This window comes from Aedes aegypti, chromosome 3, assembly GCF_002204515.2.
Source record: "Aedes aegypti strain LVP_AGWG chromosome 3, AaegL5.0 Primary Assembly, whole genome shotgun sequence".
Taxonomy (NCBI): Eukaryota; Metazoa; Arthropoda; class Insecta; order Diptera; family Culicidae; genus Aedes; species Aedes aegypti.
The window spans coordinates 292482100-292499043 of record NC_035109.1 but is presented as its reverse complement, the minus strand read 5'-3'; the positions used below and the strand labels follow the sequence as shown (position 1 = coordinate 292499043).

The following is a 16944-nucleotide window of genomic DNA, read 5'->3' as shown; positions in this document are numbered from 1 at the left end:
AACTTTTCAAAGGTTACTTTAAGTGAAGACGAAAAAATACGGTTAATACAATTAAAAATTTATAAAACAGGAATAAGCGTTTAAGTCGACACTTGCAGCGACGAACCATCGATAGTTTCGAAAATTACATAACCTTAAAGTTCCCACGATTGTCATATCATAAGCATGAAACGAGCTCACCAGTTGGTAATCCATCCACGACTCTCACTTGCATAACGCCAACCAAACACGATTGATCTTGATTCCGTCGCTTGCCCCACAGGAGCATGCAACGGAATCAAAAGACCACACACTCCGTAATTTAATTCTCGTGATTTAAAGGTGAAACTATCTGAAAAAATACATTTGCGCTCAGAAAACGTTAAGCTTCCATGGGGAGACAAGACTTGATAACTTTAGGAAACAATCAAAAATTCAATTGGCGAAGAAAGCTTTTAGTAATTAAAATAACAAAGTGTTAATTCGTGTTTAAAAAGTAAGGTGTGGATTAACACAAGAGCATTGCTACAAAAAAAATGTGTTAGTTCTGAAATCCATATGGGATGGTTATGCTTTTATGGGCAGCTGTACCAATACTCAAATTCAAAGTAATGATCCTGACAATTTATCATTGTACTGCACGTGCTACCTAGACCTATCAGCCATTGAAAGGCTCTCTTCTGTTGCGTTTTTTTTTGTATGAAACGCTGCCAAGGACATTGTCTTTCAATCTATAACAAAAAAAACTTCTTAGAAGCTTTAGTATCGCACTGTTATAATGAAAGAGTCCAAGAGAGACGAGACAATCTCACATTTTCACATAGGTCGCATTATCAAAGCTACCTTGTTCTACGAACAAAATGTAAGAAAAATAACCAAAGATATTAATGGAAAAATATCGGCATAAATCTCATTAAAATGATCCCTTTCCCTTCCTTGATGAATCAATCTTCTCGCTCGCGCTTGACTGGAGTCAACGAAAACGCACCCCGAGCGGATTGAATCAACAAAGCCCAAAATATGAAAAAAGTATCCAATTTCAATCCACCTAGTTTGGAATGAGGATGAGCTTCCTTTCCAGCAGCAGCAGCAGTAAAAAAGGCAACAATGAATCACGGCCAAAGGCACCCTTGAAGTGGTCCTAAAATAGCTTATCGAAAAAAATATGTAGGTATGAAGCTGAAGCAGTTCAAGCGCCAGTCAGCCGCGGCGATTGTTCCATCCGTTCGATATGATAACTCACTCATTCTGGCAGAAAAGGATGCTCGCTCACCTCTGGTGGCGGGTCTTACCTGGGTGGTGGTTAATCCGGTTGCTTCGGCCAGTTCCCGTTTTTCCCTCGGCGAGGGATAAGGATTATGCGTGTACCAATCTCGCAGAACCGATCTCGATTTTTCCTGGAAGATAGTGGTGCCGCGGAGAGGCAAGACCAAAGAAAGACAAACAGACAACGAACGCATTAATGTCGGATTCGAAATTTTCTGCATGAATTGATTTATTTTTTCGTGCTTTGTCCAGGTTGAATGTATAACAAGATTCAAGGATTCAAGTTTTGTGATGGATCGAACACTAAAAAAAAAACCTTAGAAAATACAAACAAAGCACCACCTGACTCACCTTGAAGCAGTAACTGGTTTCCTCCCCGTCCCAAATCGTTCGTGGGAGAGGAAACTTACGTCGCACTCGGTATTTGCCGACAGCTCCCAATGGTCGTCCTCGCAGTTTTTCTGCTTCGACATAGTGAGCTGGAATGAGAAAAACAATGTATTATGTTTTAATAGAAACAGTTAGCACAAAATTTCCAAAATATTTACGGAGGTCAAACAAATAAGAATCATAATTGTAAAATTAGATATACCAGCTGAGCGTTCTCTAGATTTGCGATTTTCGTCCATTTTTTGGACACAGTGAAAAGTTTAATTTTCTTACAATCACAATTCACCTAGGGTGCAGAACCACTTGGGCACTTTCATGATCCACTTTGGCATGGGGGGTTTTTCTTGACCGAATTATTGATACTTTGTCATGAGAAGCATATCAGTACGACGCACATTGTGGCTAAATATGAGCATTGTAGCTTTCAAAAACCCCACTGCCGAAGTGAATCAAAAGTACCAAGAATAGGATTCGGCTCCCTACGCATTCTTCATTTTTCAAAAATATTGACCTAAATGATAAAAATTTCTGGTTGACAATGACAATGCATACTTAATTTTCTTCTTCTGCGTCTTATTTTTCTTCTTCAATTACTTCTTCTTCTACTTCATCTTCTTCTAATTAATCTTTTTCGACTTTTTCTACCTTTTCTGCTGCTACTACTTTTTCTTTTTCGTTTTACATTTTAACTAGAGCAGATCCTGATTCTTAGCTTAGTGTTCTATATGCACTTTCTCAGTTATTAATTGAGAACATTCTTTTCCAAAGTAGCCACTTTTACATTCGTAAACCAGACATCTTCAGCATGGCTTTGCTTTGCACGTTACCACACATTTTAAAAATAATGGAAATTACTGTGGACGTAATTCATAGTATGACTAAATGACACATGATGTAAATGATAAAACGACACAAAAATGTATCTTTGAAGATGTATTGAACAAAAAATGTAATTTTATACGTTATAGGACACGAAAATGATGTCACTATGATCGGCATTCCCCGAATCAGACGCTGTGGTATTTGAATTGTGACATAAAGTCACGTCATACGGCTCGCTTCTTTTATGTGCATCCAGACGTAAAGACGTAAAATCACATGATTTTTTCGGAGTGTGCACGAGACGAAGGAAGTCCTTAGCTGCGAACTACCTTGAATAAGTTTCTAGATCAAATGACAGACATAGCCACGCGGTTCTCGTACCCTGTCACCTTCGCTGCTTGCCGATGACTGATGATATCTGATAGATTGAATCTCCCGAAATTCAAATGAATAAAAAGCGAATGAAACAAAACGAACTTTGCATGAACGAAACCGACAACGGCGTTCGACTCGAATCAACGTCGGTGATAAATGCTTTTGGAATTTTGTGGTACGCAGAACGAGTATTCGCCAACGGGCTGGTTCGTATCTGATTGGCGAAATGTACAGTTTAAAACTCAAATTGAAAAACCAAGAAGAAATGTACATTAGACTGGGAGAAAAATATAGTTGTATAATTCCATGGGGCACCCCCCATGATTATTCCTTAGGGTTAGATGAAGACTTCCTGAAAATTTCAGTTCATTTGGTCGTTCCATGAGCTGGCGCAATTGAATTGAAGTTAATATGGGATTTTCAGCTCTATTGTGGGACATTTCAGGTTTTGTACCAAAACTAGACATGTGGCCGCTCAATTTTCCTAGTTTTCTGAGCACGTGACCCATCTCAAATAATAATGAATGGATCGCAGGTCTGATCCTCTGCTGTCACTGAAATAACCCAGGAATTACCACCGAAGAAACCCGTATCGTGGGGTACATTAGTTTTCGTACCATAACAAGACATTCGACGGCTCAATCTCCCTGGTCTTTCGGGCATGTGACTTTTCTCACACAATAATAAGTAAATGACCATTCAGATCCTCAGGTTTCAGGTTGACCGACGACGCTGCAGAATCGTTACCCGGTCTGTGGCGTAGTTGATTAACGCGCCCAGTCAAGCGTATTAGGAGTCGTGGAATCGAATTCTCACCTGCTGCATTTCATCATTTTTTAAATATTCTATATCTCAATTTGTCCAAATTGACTTTTGTGTCTACGAGCTTCAGGAACCGGGTATGAATAACTAAGTGATTTGAGAATCTCTATTCAAAGTCAACGTGAATACTTACCTATACAACAATATGAGGACGGTTCAGATTACTTGTTTAGTTTAAGGGACTTTTTTCAGATGTAGCACGTTCCCGGTGACCACAGTGACCAAATCCGAAGGGTTTCTGAAACTAGACATGTGTGCCTTTCATTTAAGCCCAACAGAACTAAATTCGGTCAACACACTGATTTTGGCAAGCTGTTTGAATTTTCGGGTCGAAAACGACTCTAAGTCATAATTTGTAACTTTTATTGTGAAAGCTCCCCTAGGGGTCATTAAAACTTTTGTATTCGCAAAAACAAAATTTCCCAAAAAAAATTGTCGGAGGATTTCAAATTGCTTGGTTATTTGAATTAAAAACTACATTGATTTTAATTTTGAAATGGGTCGAAAAAGACTGGTCCAATGTGGTTGCTCTATTTTATATGAGATATAGCGAAGATGGATAACTTTATAGGATGACAACGGCAAGTCTACATGTTACTCATTTGAAATCCATGCAATTCAATTTGAATTTTATTGAACATCTACTTAAATTCACTTGTTCATATGAATGATTGCTGCTGGTCATTTCGTTTATACTTTCTTGCCACCACCGTCGATCTTACATGAATTTTCCAGGAGAGCTAGCTATTCGACTCAAAGTGATGTTTTTGAATAGTAGAGGTATATAAAAATAAAACAATATTCTTTTGTTCAATATACAGTGGGATTCCGTTTTTGGCATGCTCCATTTTTGGCACCCCCGATTTCGGCAACAAAAAGGATCCGTTTTTGGCAACGTTTTTGAATAACATTAAACTAAGGGCTCCCGTACGCGCTTATTAACTTCAGGATGGTCATTACCCGAGGAGGAACAAATAACTCCCCAATAACTTATGCATACCATATTTTGGTATCATGCCAAAATAAAGTATTGTTCAGTTGTCAATACCTCATTTTGGTATTATAATGGTATTGAAAAAATTGTTTAAAACCATTAAAAATACTTCATTGAGGTATTAAACAGCTATTGAAGCAGTTGCTATTCATCTTTCTCTCAGACGAGACGTACGTTGTTATTTCGCTCCACCCGATTTCTTTTTTTTTTCGTGATCATGTCGGTGTCGAGGAAAAACTGTATCGTGCTTTATACATCGATTCTTCCGCGCCGACCAAGCATTCCGGATATCAAAAAGTTCCTCGAAGAGGAACTCAAAGTCGACATGACGGCAGTAAAAAGCTTGCAGCTCCACAATGTAAAAAATGTTGTGAACCTTGTGCTGCATAGTGAGCAAGCCACTTCCAGTTTTGCATCGAAGCATCATCTGAAACATTGTATGGAGTGTGACGGGATAAAACTGAACATCCCACTACCTATCTACGTAGATAGCACCGCTATTGATGTCCGCATCCATGACCTCCTGGAGGAAATTGACAATCTTGCGATCATCAACCATACGTCCCAGTACGGTGATGTATTCAGCATTCGAAATGATGTTTGGAAAAAATATTTTCCAGGCCTCATTAATGGTGTTCGCGTGGTGCGAATGCGAATTAATAAACCAATCCCATCATACGTAACCATACATCATGAAACTTCTTCAGTTACACATTTCCAACAGATCCGCACGTGTAAAAACTGCGGTGAAAAATTGCACCCAAATATGCGGTGCTCAGAAGCCGCAGCTAAACCTGAAACGGCTTCTATTAGCCCACCACTTCAAGTCCACCAGCAAACAAAATCGTCAGCTACACAACATCAGAACGAGACGATGAACATCGACACACAATGGCCATCACTGTCGAAGCCTTCGGTTGCCGAGAGCAAACTTACAGCACCTAAACCAAGCAAAAGTGAAACAAAAAGACAACGATCAGTCGACTCGGACACAGCGAACAACCAAACACCGAAAAAACCCGCACCTTCAGCCACAATCGTAGATGATAGCAGCGTTGTTGTGATGCCTGTTGCCTCTCCTGCACCCTCACGTTTTAGACGGGTTTCGTACTCGTGGATCGATGATGCAGAGTTGCGGGCACAGTATATTGAAGAAGATGATAGAAGAATAAATGAACTGATTTCACAAGGTTATACATGTGATTAAACTTTGTAATCAGTTAGTACCAATCGGCTCCGTTATGCCTTAGGGTGCATGAGCCTATCAAATGAATAAATGAATAAAAAAAAAGCTATTGAAGTCTGCTGGAGGTATTGAACTACTATTGAAAAAAATCACTTTTATATAAAAATCTATCAAGTATTATTGAGGTATTACAATACATGATCTAGTTATCAGTTTGGTGTTCGTGGAATATGCTTGAGATATTATTTGAGGTATTTTACCCCTTATGCAGGGCTCATTCACACCTCATTCAGGTTGTAAGTATTGGAAATTATCTGGTATGGAATACCTTAGTTTGGTATTCAGAAGTTATTTTCTTCTGCTCGGGTAGTCATGCATTTGCAACGTTTCAAGAGGCCATTATTCACCACCAGAATCTCAACTAGAGACCAATCTCTTTGGCATCCATACTGAGTGACCTACCCTCTTGAGATTTGGAACAGCTTATTTGAAAAAAGCACAAACACATAAGGACAACAAAAAGTCTATGAGTCATAGAGTTGAACTATAAATTTTGTCTCACCTTTTCAGCTCTCTGTTCTTATTAACATTATGGAATTACATACATTGCGTATGAAAAACACATTGCAGTAATAGATACAAATATAGCAAAATGTCCATAACTTTTAAGGAATTTCATTAATCAAATTGCGTTATTCTAATGAATTGCAGAAGTGTCAACATATAATCCATATATGTAGCTATATTGTATATTATTTTTTTAAGAATTCTTATTTGCCATTCAATACCGTCACCATGACAAATGCGAACACAGTCCAAACTACACTTTATTTGCAATAATATCATTGAAGCGTGCGATAAAAATGGTTTGGGAAGTTCTGTACCTTGTATGTATGTAGTCCAGCTCTCTTCTTTGCATGCTGGACGTAGCTCTGTGACATGCAAATCTTCTTAGCCAAATCACGGCGGGTCGGGTTATAAGGCTACAAAATTATCGGGCTTACAAAAAGTCGGGATTGAGTCGGGTTTAGGTCGGGTTTGGTGAGAATTATGAACAGAGTAACAACCTAAAAGCTTCCCTATACATCCAAAACGATGAAATTAGGGGAACTGTGGGTAAAATGAACAGGGGGGGTAAAATGAACAGGTTTGTGTTTTACGATAATTTTGCTATAAATCTATGCAAACCATAGCACCATCCTTAATACTCAGACTAAGAAACTATTTCGACAACTCTAGCGCGATCTACAACTGTCAAAAGCTGGAAAAGTAAACAAAAACAAAGTACGCCTCTCCGTTTTCGCACATGATGTAAATTTTCACTCTTTGAATTTCAGGTTTTTATGACTAAAATCATCAAAAATCTATTGAACTGCGTAGCACATCATGTCTTTAAGGTTTTTATGATAAGTAGACGGAAATTGAAAGTATTTTTAACTTTTAAATTCTGAGAACAAATGATTCGAATATGTTGATTCTTTGGGGGTAAAATGAACCACTTGAGATGGGGGTAATATGAACACCATGGCAGGGCGAATACTACCGGATTTTATTTCAGATGCCGAGAGTTTTCCGGGGAAAATACAAAGACAGACATCGGCAGCCATCGAAACGGTCGCAGCTAAACGTTCCATTGATTCCAGAATGTCTGTGAGATATGCATTGTTCATGTACCAGATGCCGAGAATCATACCGCAACCCGTTCAATTTAAATGGTGTTCATTTTACCCCCACTGCATGTTCATTTTACCCCCAGCATGTGTTCATTTTACCCCCAGTATATGTTCATATTACCCCCATTTTATGTTCATTTTATTCCAAATATATGTTCATATTACCCCCGTTACATGTTCATTTTACCCACATGTTTGGAACATTGACTCTATGGAAAGAAATTTTCAAAACTATAATAATGTTGATAAAATGCTATTTCTATCACAATATTTCAACTTGTTACATGGCATAAACATCCTTCTTCAATTCTGAGCTATTGAAAAAGAATCAGAAAGCTTAATTAGCTAGAAAACATGAGAATTGCTTAGAGTGTTCATTTTACCCCCAGTTCCCCTACCATCTTTTAAAACTCGGGTTTTATTCGGGTTTTTCTTCCAACAATTTTTCGGGTTTCGGGTTGGGTTCGGGTCGGGTCCGGGTTTGCTTTTCAATTATTATCTCGGGTTCGGGTCGGGTCCGGGTTTGAAGAAATAAAACAAGTCGGGTACGGGTCGGGTTCGGGTTTGAAAAATGTGAAACCCGACCATCTCTAATACACGCCCGTACTATCCATCGCCAATGATGTGCTTCAATTGTTGGGCTTTTGGGCATACCCGGTTGCGGTGTAAATCCAACGGAGTCTGTGGGAGATGCTCCGGAGACCATGAAATCTCTGAAGATAAGAACTGCGCTAACAACAACCCAACTAACAATTTTAGCGCTATAAGCCAAAATTATTTGCTTTGTGCTGTATAACAGTTGAATTGAAGCAGCAAACGCAGCAAAAAATGAAAGCTGTCAAAAATAGAACGATTAGCGTTAATACAGCTGTAACGCAAACTTTTTGCAGCTACAAATCTTAGCTGAATAAATTTCGTCAGTTATCGCTTTTGCAGCTTTCACTAAGCTGTAACTCAACACCGTAAAAGATAGCAACCAAATGATGTGGAATAAAACTCGCCATCATCAATCCGGCTGCTTCTATACAATATGACTTGTTATGCTGCTCAATATATATTTAAGGAGCGCTTTGTCGTTAGTTATACAGCGAGTATACAGCAGTATGCTGTAAAACAACAACTTGTGGCGCATCTACTCAGCTTGTTGGATGTAAACATTGCGTTTGACGTTTCGCACCCTTTTACAGCCTGATGAAGTGGTGTAAGCGTGGCTATGGCATCTTTTACGATCATCATAAAATATTGTGTGAACCGTTTTCGATGTAGAACAAAACGGTGTGTTTTCTTTGCCTTTCGATATAGACTGTGGTGGCAACAAGGACAGCGTCGAAACTTGTGGATGCAGAGATCGTGAGTTCGATTCCAAGCGGTGGCAGGTAACGTTGGGAACATTAAATTCAGATACTTATTATATGAATTCCGGAAGCTGTGAAACAGCTTGAAAATAATATTTAATCGATAATACAGGGAAGCTGTATAATAATTATTCAACAGTTGCGAAATACTTGAGAAAGCGCCTTCCGAAGATGTTACACAGCTACTTATCGTATAACTGTCGAGATAGAGCAATGATCGATATGAATAAGAGCTGCCAACACAGCTTAAAAGTAGCTGAGTAGATTCGCCAGATGTGTTGGTACAAGGATCGCATAGAAGCTTTCGTTCGTATGTACAGCGCCTTTACTCAGCATAAAGCCGTATAAAGAAGGCCTAGAGAATGTTTACATTTGCACTAAATGTTAGTTGGGAAGTTCTGTGCAAGATGTAACTCGGACCAGCATTGCATTGCTGATCGAAACTGTCCGGCCTACCAGAGAGAAAATCTGATACAGAGGATCAAAATAGACCAAGATACCATATCCAGTGGCACGTAGAATTCACGACGGTAACGCTAGTCAAAGATCGTACGCAAGAGTAACAGGCAGTGATCATGATCGCGAATTAGAAGCCCTACATAAAAAGATCGACGATTTGGTCAAAATTGTGAATGAAAAAGACCAGCGTATCTCTCAACTTGAGACAACTCTCCAAGATCAGAATAACGATCTTACGAGTCAGAGGACGACCGCGCAGCCGGCCGTTAGTTTCGAATTGAAAAACCTTTTAAACGCTCAAGATGAGAAAATCCGTAGAATGATTAAGAGTCTCATGGAAACGAACTTGCAACTGCAAAGGGAAGTCAAGGAGCTCCGTGCAGCTGTCCATCCGGCGGGTGCAACTAGCTCACTTAGTGAAGAAGAGGATATCCGTTACGAAGAAGCTGTTACAAAAACGGAAGATGAAAAAGTAATTACCACTGCAAAATCCACTGCGCCTACCTTTCCAACAACTCAACAAGCGCACATCGAAACAGCCAACACAACACTGAGAACCAGTCCGCAAGATGCCACTTCTGACTCCTCCGAGTCCTCGCCTACCCCGGATAACAGCCCGAATCCTGGTAAGCTAGGTGGTACACCTAGGCCGACCAGAGATTCGCTAGCCGCAAGATCAAAAAACTCTGGAACCACTACACCCTCTCCGGCATCTGGAAACCAAACCCCTAAGCGATCCGCAAACGATATGAGTAGCAGTGACCTGCGGGCGAAGCAATTCGCCAAGAAACAAAAGGAAGGTGCTCACTCCAGCCCCATACAGAAACTGCGACGTTAATCAAACATCACAATGCCTCCTCCAACGGAAGCACTGGAATTGACTCTCAACATCCGTGCAGAGAAGAGCTTGAGCGCTGACCTCAGTAGCCGGGGCACCGACGAAACGGACGCTCTACGCCAACCGGAATCGTCGGAGCGACCTCGGCGCCAAATACCCCATTTTGACGAAGAAACTGTGTACCACCCCGAGCAGTCGGGGCGCCTTTCGACTGGACGTTCTTGCCCAACTAGAACGATTGGATCGATGCTCGGTGGGTGGAACGAATTCACCAACACCAACGCTTTCAACGAATCAGAAGTAGCTTTGCATGCAGTGGGCTCCTTCATGACGCCAACCTCCGACGATGTTGTATCCGACCCCATCTTGCCCACATCCTGTGGCTTTAGCCATTCGGAGACGCTATTCAGTGATAATACTTCGCAACATTCTGGATCCTTGCCTGCACTCCCGAAAAAAGCTAATTTCATTTTACAATGGAATATTAATGGATTTCTTAATAATCTCAGCAATCTTGAGCTTCTTATACAAGACAATCCACCTTGGATCTTGGCCCTACAAGAAGTCAATAAAATTAACACCAACCAAATGGATCGCGCGCTTGGTGGAAAATATAAATGGATATACAAGCGAGGAAGTAATTTTCGACATTCGGTTGCTATTGGCGTCCTACATGGAATACCTTTTAAATGCCTAAATATCGAAAGTGATCTACCCATTATTGGCGTCCGGATAGAAAACCCTATAAACATATCAGTGGTCTGTTTCTACTATCCGTGTGGAAAAATCACGAATATTGGTGGGCAACTGCAAAATATCGTTAATTCGATACCTGAGCCTCGAGTATTACTAGGAGATTCAAATGCGCACCATATTGCCTGGGCATGTAATCGCTCAGATCCTCGAGGAATCGCAATAATGGACATTGTTGAAGGTGAAGACATGATCACCTTAAATGAGGGTTTAGCAACATTTTTCAATGGTCGTTTCTCATCTGCTATTGACGTAGCTTTCGCCAGTCGTTCTATACTAGCAAAGCTGCAATGGTACTGCTACCAGGACACTTACATCCCTAAAACAAGTAGCAAGCCAGGAAGAAAAGCTCTTTACTGGTGGTCAGAGGAAACCAGAGCAGCCGTAAAATCCCGCAGAAAAGCATTGCGGGCAGCCAAACGCCTGCCACCCGATCATCCTGAAAAGGAAAATGCTATGCGACACTATAGATTGCTTAGAAATGACTGCCGGCAAATTATTCGTGACGCTAAGCGATCGTGCTGGGAAAGTTTCCTAGAAAACATTAATGCATCACAATCCACATCTGATCTATGGAACCAGGTTAATGCTTTATCTGGGAAACGAAGAATTGCCCCTCCAATACTCCGACTTCAGGGGAAGACCGATCCCTCACCGATCCCTCGGAAATAGCAGAAGAGCTTGGGAAATATTTTGCAAACCTGGCTGCAATCGATGCCTACGATACAGACTTCAAACGTCGAATTAATCCTTCCAGAAACTCTATTCGGAACTTCGATGTTCCAAATGATATAAGTAATCTCTCCATTAATGAACCGTTTTCCTTTGTTGAATTACAACATGCTTTGGGCAGCTGCAATGGCGATTCGGCTGGTCCAGATGGTATTGGGTACCCAATTATCAAAAGTCTCCCTATGGCCGGAAAGCTTAAGGTACTAGAACTTTTCAATCAGTTATGGCTATCAGACTCCTATCCCGAAGAATGGAGAGAGAGTTTAGTTATCCCTATAGCGAAAACCAATCACTCCTCACAGGACCCAGCTTTTTTCCGTCCAATATCGCTCACATGCTGTCTTTCCAAACTAATGGAGCGAACGGTTAATCGCCGTCTAAGACATTTTCTGGAAGGTGGTAAACACCTGGACCGTCGCCAACACGCCTTTCGTGCCGGATTTGGAACAAATACTTATTTTGCTTCCCTCGGCCATGTGCTAAAAGATGCCCAGGAGAAAGGTTTCCACACTGAGTTGATTTCACTAGATATTGCAAAAGCATTTAATAGAACATGGACTCCTGCCATACTCAAGCAACTCGTCGACTATGGGCTCGCAGGTCACATCATCAGATTTGCCAAAAATTTTCTACTCGACCGATATTTCCGGGTATCGATTGGGGACACACAGTCACATCCTTTTGCTGAAGAAACAGGTGTGCCCCAAGGATCTGTTATAGCGGTGACACTGTTTCTCGTTGCTATGAATGGGATCTTCAAAAGAATTCCGAAAAGCGTTCATATATTGGTATATGCGGACGATGTTCTACTCGTTTTTTCGGGCCACACGCAGCCCGCGACTAGAAGAAAGGCTCAAGCAGCAGTCAATGCAGTTGCTAAATGGGCCAACTCGGTTGGCTTCAGCCTATCAGCACACAAAAGTGTAAGATGTCACATCTGTTCATCTAGACATTGGGTCCGTGGTGCACCTATCACTATAGCAGGGCAGACTATTCCTGTGAAGAAAACAGTTCGTGTCCTTGGAGTACTGGTCGACAGTTCACTCAGCTTCCAGCAACATTTTAACACCGTAAAAGACAACTGTAAAAGTCGTCTCAACTTGATAAAAATTATCTCCAAACGTCATCGAAGTAATAACAGGGCCATCAGATTTCGGGTGGCCAAGACAATCATAGATAGCCGCCTCCTGTATGGCCTAGAACTCACCTGTCTATCAAGTAATGCGCTCATTAAAACACTGGCACCAACGTACAACACCTGCGTTCGGATTATCTCCGGTCTGTTACCCTCTACACCTGCATGGTCGGCCTGTATTGAAGCTGGAATACCACCTTTTGAATATCGCATCGCCGCTGCAATCTGTAACAAGGCTGCAACCTATGCCGAAAAAATTACAATGAATCGAAGGCTCTTCCTCCTCGACGAGGGGAAAAGAGTTTTCCGTAATGCTGCCAACACGGAGCTCCCCCTAGTGGCAAAAGTTCACTGGCATGGAGCCAAAGATTGGCAAGTTCCTAAAAGTTGATAACTCGATCAAAAATCATTTTAGAGCGGGAGAAAACTCATCGAAACTTCATCAGACGGTCCTGGATCTCCTCAACACCAAATACCGTCACTATCAGCATAGATATACTGACGGATCCCTTTCCCGTTATGGAATCGGGATTGGAATTCACGACAGCGAATCGGACGTGAGTCTTAGACTTCTAAATCAATGCTCGATTTTTTCTGCTGAGGCAGCTGCCATTGTGATAGCCGTTACCACACCTTCTACTAAACCACTTCTTATTCTGTCCGATTCCGCAAGTGTCCTAGCAGCTATACAGTCACAAGCACCTAAGCATGCATGGATCCAAGAGATTATTCGCCGTTCCCCTCCAAACACAGTTTTCATGTGGGTTCCTGGCCACTGTGGCATCGCCGGAAACAGCATTGCCGATAATCTAGCTGGTATAGGACACTCTGGATTACTTCACACCAATAAAACACCTCTACCCGATGTTAAAAAGTGGATCGAAAAAGTTATTCTCAACAAATGGCAGCTCGACTGGAACAGAAATGAGCTACTCTTCACAAGGAAAATCAAACTAAACATTGGTACTTGGAAAGATTTGGAACAGTTACGTGACCAGCAAGTAATCTCGCGCCTATGTACAGGTCATACTAGAGTCTCGTACAACATGGGTGGTTCTCGGTTTCGTAAAATTTGCAGCATCCCTTTTTCGGTGGAGCATTTCTTATGCGTTTGCCCACAGTATTCGTTCCTCAGAGACCAGTACAACATCAGCGGCAGTATCAGAAACACGCTTGGAAACGATTCACCTTCCATCGAAGCTCTCATCAGTTTTCTAAAAGACGCCGACCTGTATCGTCATATCTGATTATGTCCTTTTGAATTGCCTCACAAACGCGACATGCCTTATGCATTGAATCAATACAGTTAGTGTGTCTTACGAATATTGGATTACTTATACTACAGAAGAAACAAATTACCGATATAAAATAATATTGTAAACCTCGACGAGAAAAAGCGGAATAGAGATGAACTAGCCTTCGGCTAAAAATCTCTTTAATAAAGAAAAAAAAAACATTAAATAAAAAAAAACTCATGCCGTCATGCGTTTTTGTTTTGTAAATTCTAAAAAATGACCCTTAGTTGATCCATAACTATGAGGTGACTGTAATACATTTTATTTTTTTAGTATTCTTACACAGTTTTAGGAAAAGGTTCAGTTTTTGCATAAAAGTCACTTTTGCGATTATTGATTTTACATGGCCCATTCATACAAATAGTGTACATAAAGCTTCAAATAATCTGGCAGCGGCAAAAAAGGTAACATTGAGATATCAGAACTCCAAGTCTGAAAGACTTCCTGTAAGAGCTGTTGTTTCTCAAGGCAGCATTTTTGAGCCAATATTTTACAATATTTTTATATCTGACTTACCTACCTGAGTTACCTTAGGAGTGTCAAAAATCTATGTTTGCGGATGACACAGGCTTCTCCGCCAAAGGACGAAGCCTGCGTGTCATCTGTAGTCGATTGCAAAAAAGTTTGGATATTGTTTGTCATACTTGCAAAAATGGAAAATTTTTCCTAATGCTTCCAAAGCTCAACTAATAATTTTCCCACATAAACCAAAAGCTCTTTAACCTTCAAGTAGACATGTTGTCACGATGAGAGGGGTTCCAATAAATTGGTCAGATGAAGTTAAGTATCTAAGGCTAAAGTAGATAAAAACTTAACTTTCAAAAACCACATTGAGGGCATTCAGGCCAAATGTAACTAATGTATCAAAGATCTGTATCCACTTATTTACAGAAAATCGAAATTTTGTCTTAAGAACAAGGCTTTGATGTTCAAACAAAATTTAAGGCCAGCCATGTTATATGCTGTATCAAAACAGACTAGCGGTTGTAATATCAGGAAGAAATCTTTGCAGAGCATTCAAAATAAAATTTTGAAAATGGTTTTGAAACATCCGCAATTGAAAGGTTTTTTTTTCTTCTATAGATCATATATATAATCAGGTGAAATCAATTCATCTGTAAAAATTCTGAACTGCTATGGCAAATGAAATGTAATGTGTTGTTAACAAAATGTTAATAAAAGCTTAATTTTACCAAATTAGGATGATAGTGTTGTCTAACACAGAACACCTAAATATAAAAAAATGAAAGTAATGGTAGTATGAAAAAATTTTTTTTGGTGAAAACTCACTTATTATTATTTCCTCCATGGCACACGCTAGAGCTTAGTCGTGGATTTAAATTGTCAACAAACTTGAACTCGAGTGGCCATAAAACTGCTAATCCGAATTTGATCTGGACACCGCACAACGCGTCCATACATTTTCAGTTGGAGATGTCCAGACGGTTACGCTCGATTGTATTTCAATCAAATCTGTGTGAAGCTTCAAACCCAACCGGAGCCCCTTTCCTCCCGCCGTTTTCTGACTGGCATAACATCACGATGTGTTTTAACAGCTCTACGAGGGGGACCACCACCGCCATGAATAACCATACAACTCCACGCATCGTCATTACGTTTCGAGGTCCACACAGTGCCCGACTGGACTATGTAGATATGCGAGTTTCATGGCAGGCAGCCGAATGCCAGCACGTTTATCAAAACGAATAATAAAATGAAATTGATATCTGATACCCTGTGCGACGCGCCTCGGTTCTTCCTACCCCTCCTCGGTCTCCTGGATGGGCATCCCGCGAGATCAGCGGGATTTGTTGTCACCCAGAAGAGCTTGAGGGCGAAGCGAGACCACAAAATCTCTGAGTCAGCAGCAGCCAGCCGCCATGCCAGCGCACAGTGGGCGAAGACAGGCCCAAAATCGCAACATTTTGTTCGCCATATTTTCTTCTTCGAGAGCTTTCTTTGCCAAAGTTGCCATTTTCGAAATCGTATATTGTGTGGCAGGTACGATAAAACTCTATTAAAATATAAATTGTTTTTTTTTTATGAAAAGATCCTGGACCAACCGAGAATCGAACCCAGACACCTTCAACATGGCTCAGCAAGAACCATAAAAAAATGGGGCATAATTATAGTATACACATACAAAATATAATCCAATATGGCTACTCAATAGCCATAATATAGTGAAAAATATTGATTTTGTCAGAAGATTAGCGACTTTTTGACGTTTGCACGGTGCCGTGTTATTTACGTGACCATGGAAACAAGTGAATTTGGCACCGCTCAAACTTCAAAATTGCCCAATTTTTTTTATTTAATCCATCAATCAATGCAATTTTTTTCAGAAAACAGGTAGGTACATAATAACATTTGGCACCAGCGGCTTTTAAAACTTGCAGCTTTGGGCTCGTTTCTTCCCACTATGCAGCGAGTAATGTGAAGAAACCCCAGTAAAACAACGAAACTTCTCGGAATCTACGTCGGGATATCTTCGACGGTGGAAATGTCTCCGTTGTTATTATTATAACAGTTCGTTTCTCCTCACGACGCCCCCCTCTCGGCCCTCGGGTGAAACCATTCTCCGTTATCACGCCGAGCCCATCTAAGTTAGTGAGAGTGATACGTTTGGCCACCCGAACAGTCGTTATTATTTGTGGCTTTTGGTGACGACCGGTTTCCTCTGGTGATGGCGTGGATATGATTGGAGCTTTAAGAGATGTTGAATTGTTTAATAGGTACTTCTTAGTAAGTTTTAATTTAGCACACGTTTTAAAAAATTACACCCGCTTGGATACAATTCATTACTCGATTACGCAGCGTAACAAAAATAATATATTCTTAAAGTATGATTTATCAAACTTTTTAGTGAT

At 40.6% G+C, this 16944-nt stretch overlaps 1 protein-coding gene across 1 annotated transcript in view; it reads right to left on the bottom strand.

Annotated features, from left to right (window-relative positions):
* The window catches only part of LOC5571581 (homeobox protein SIX1), a 122274-nt gene that overhangs the window by 56157 nt on the left and 49173 nt on the right, over nt 1-16944 (bottom strand). Inside the window, exons 3-4 of the mRNA XM_021851808.1 lie at nt 1597-1724; nt 1272-1376 (exon numbers count right to left, since the gene is read on the bottom strand). Of these exons, the coding sequence (XP_021707500.1) occupies nt 1272-1376; nt 1597-1724 (233 nt within the window). The remainder of the gene's footprint in view (nt 1-1271; nt 1377-1596; nt 1725-16944) is intronic.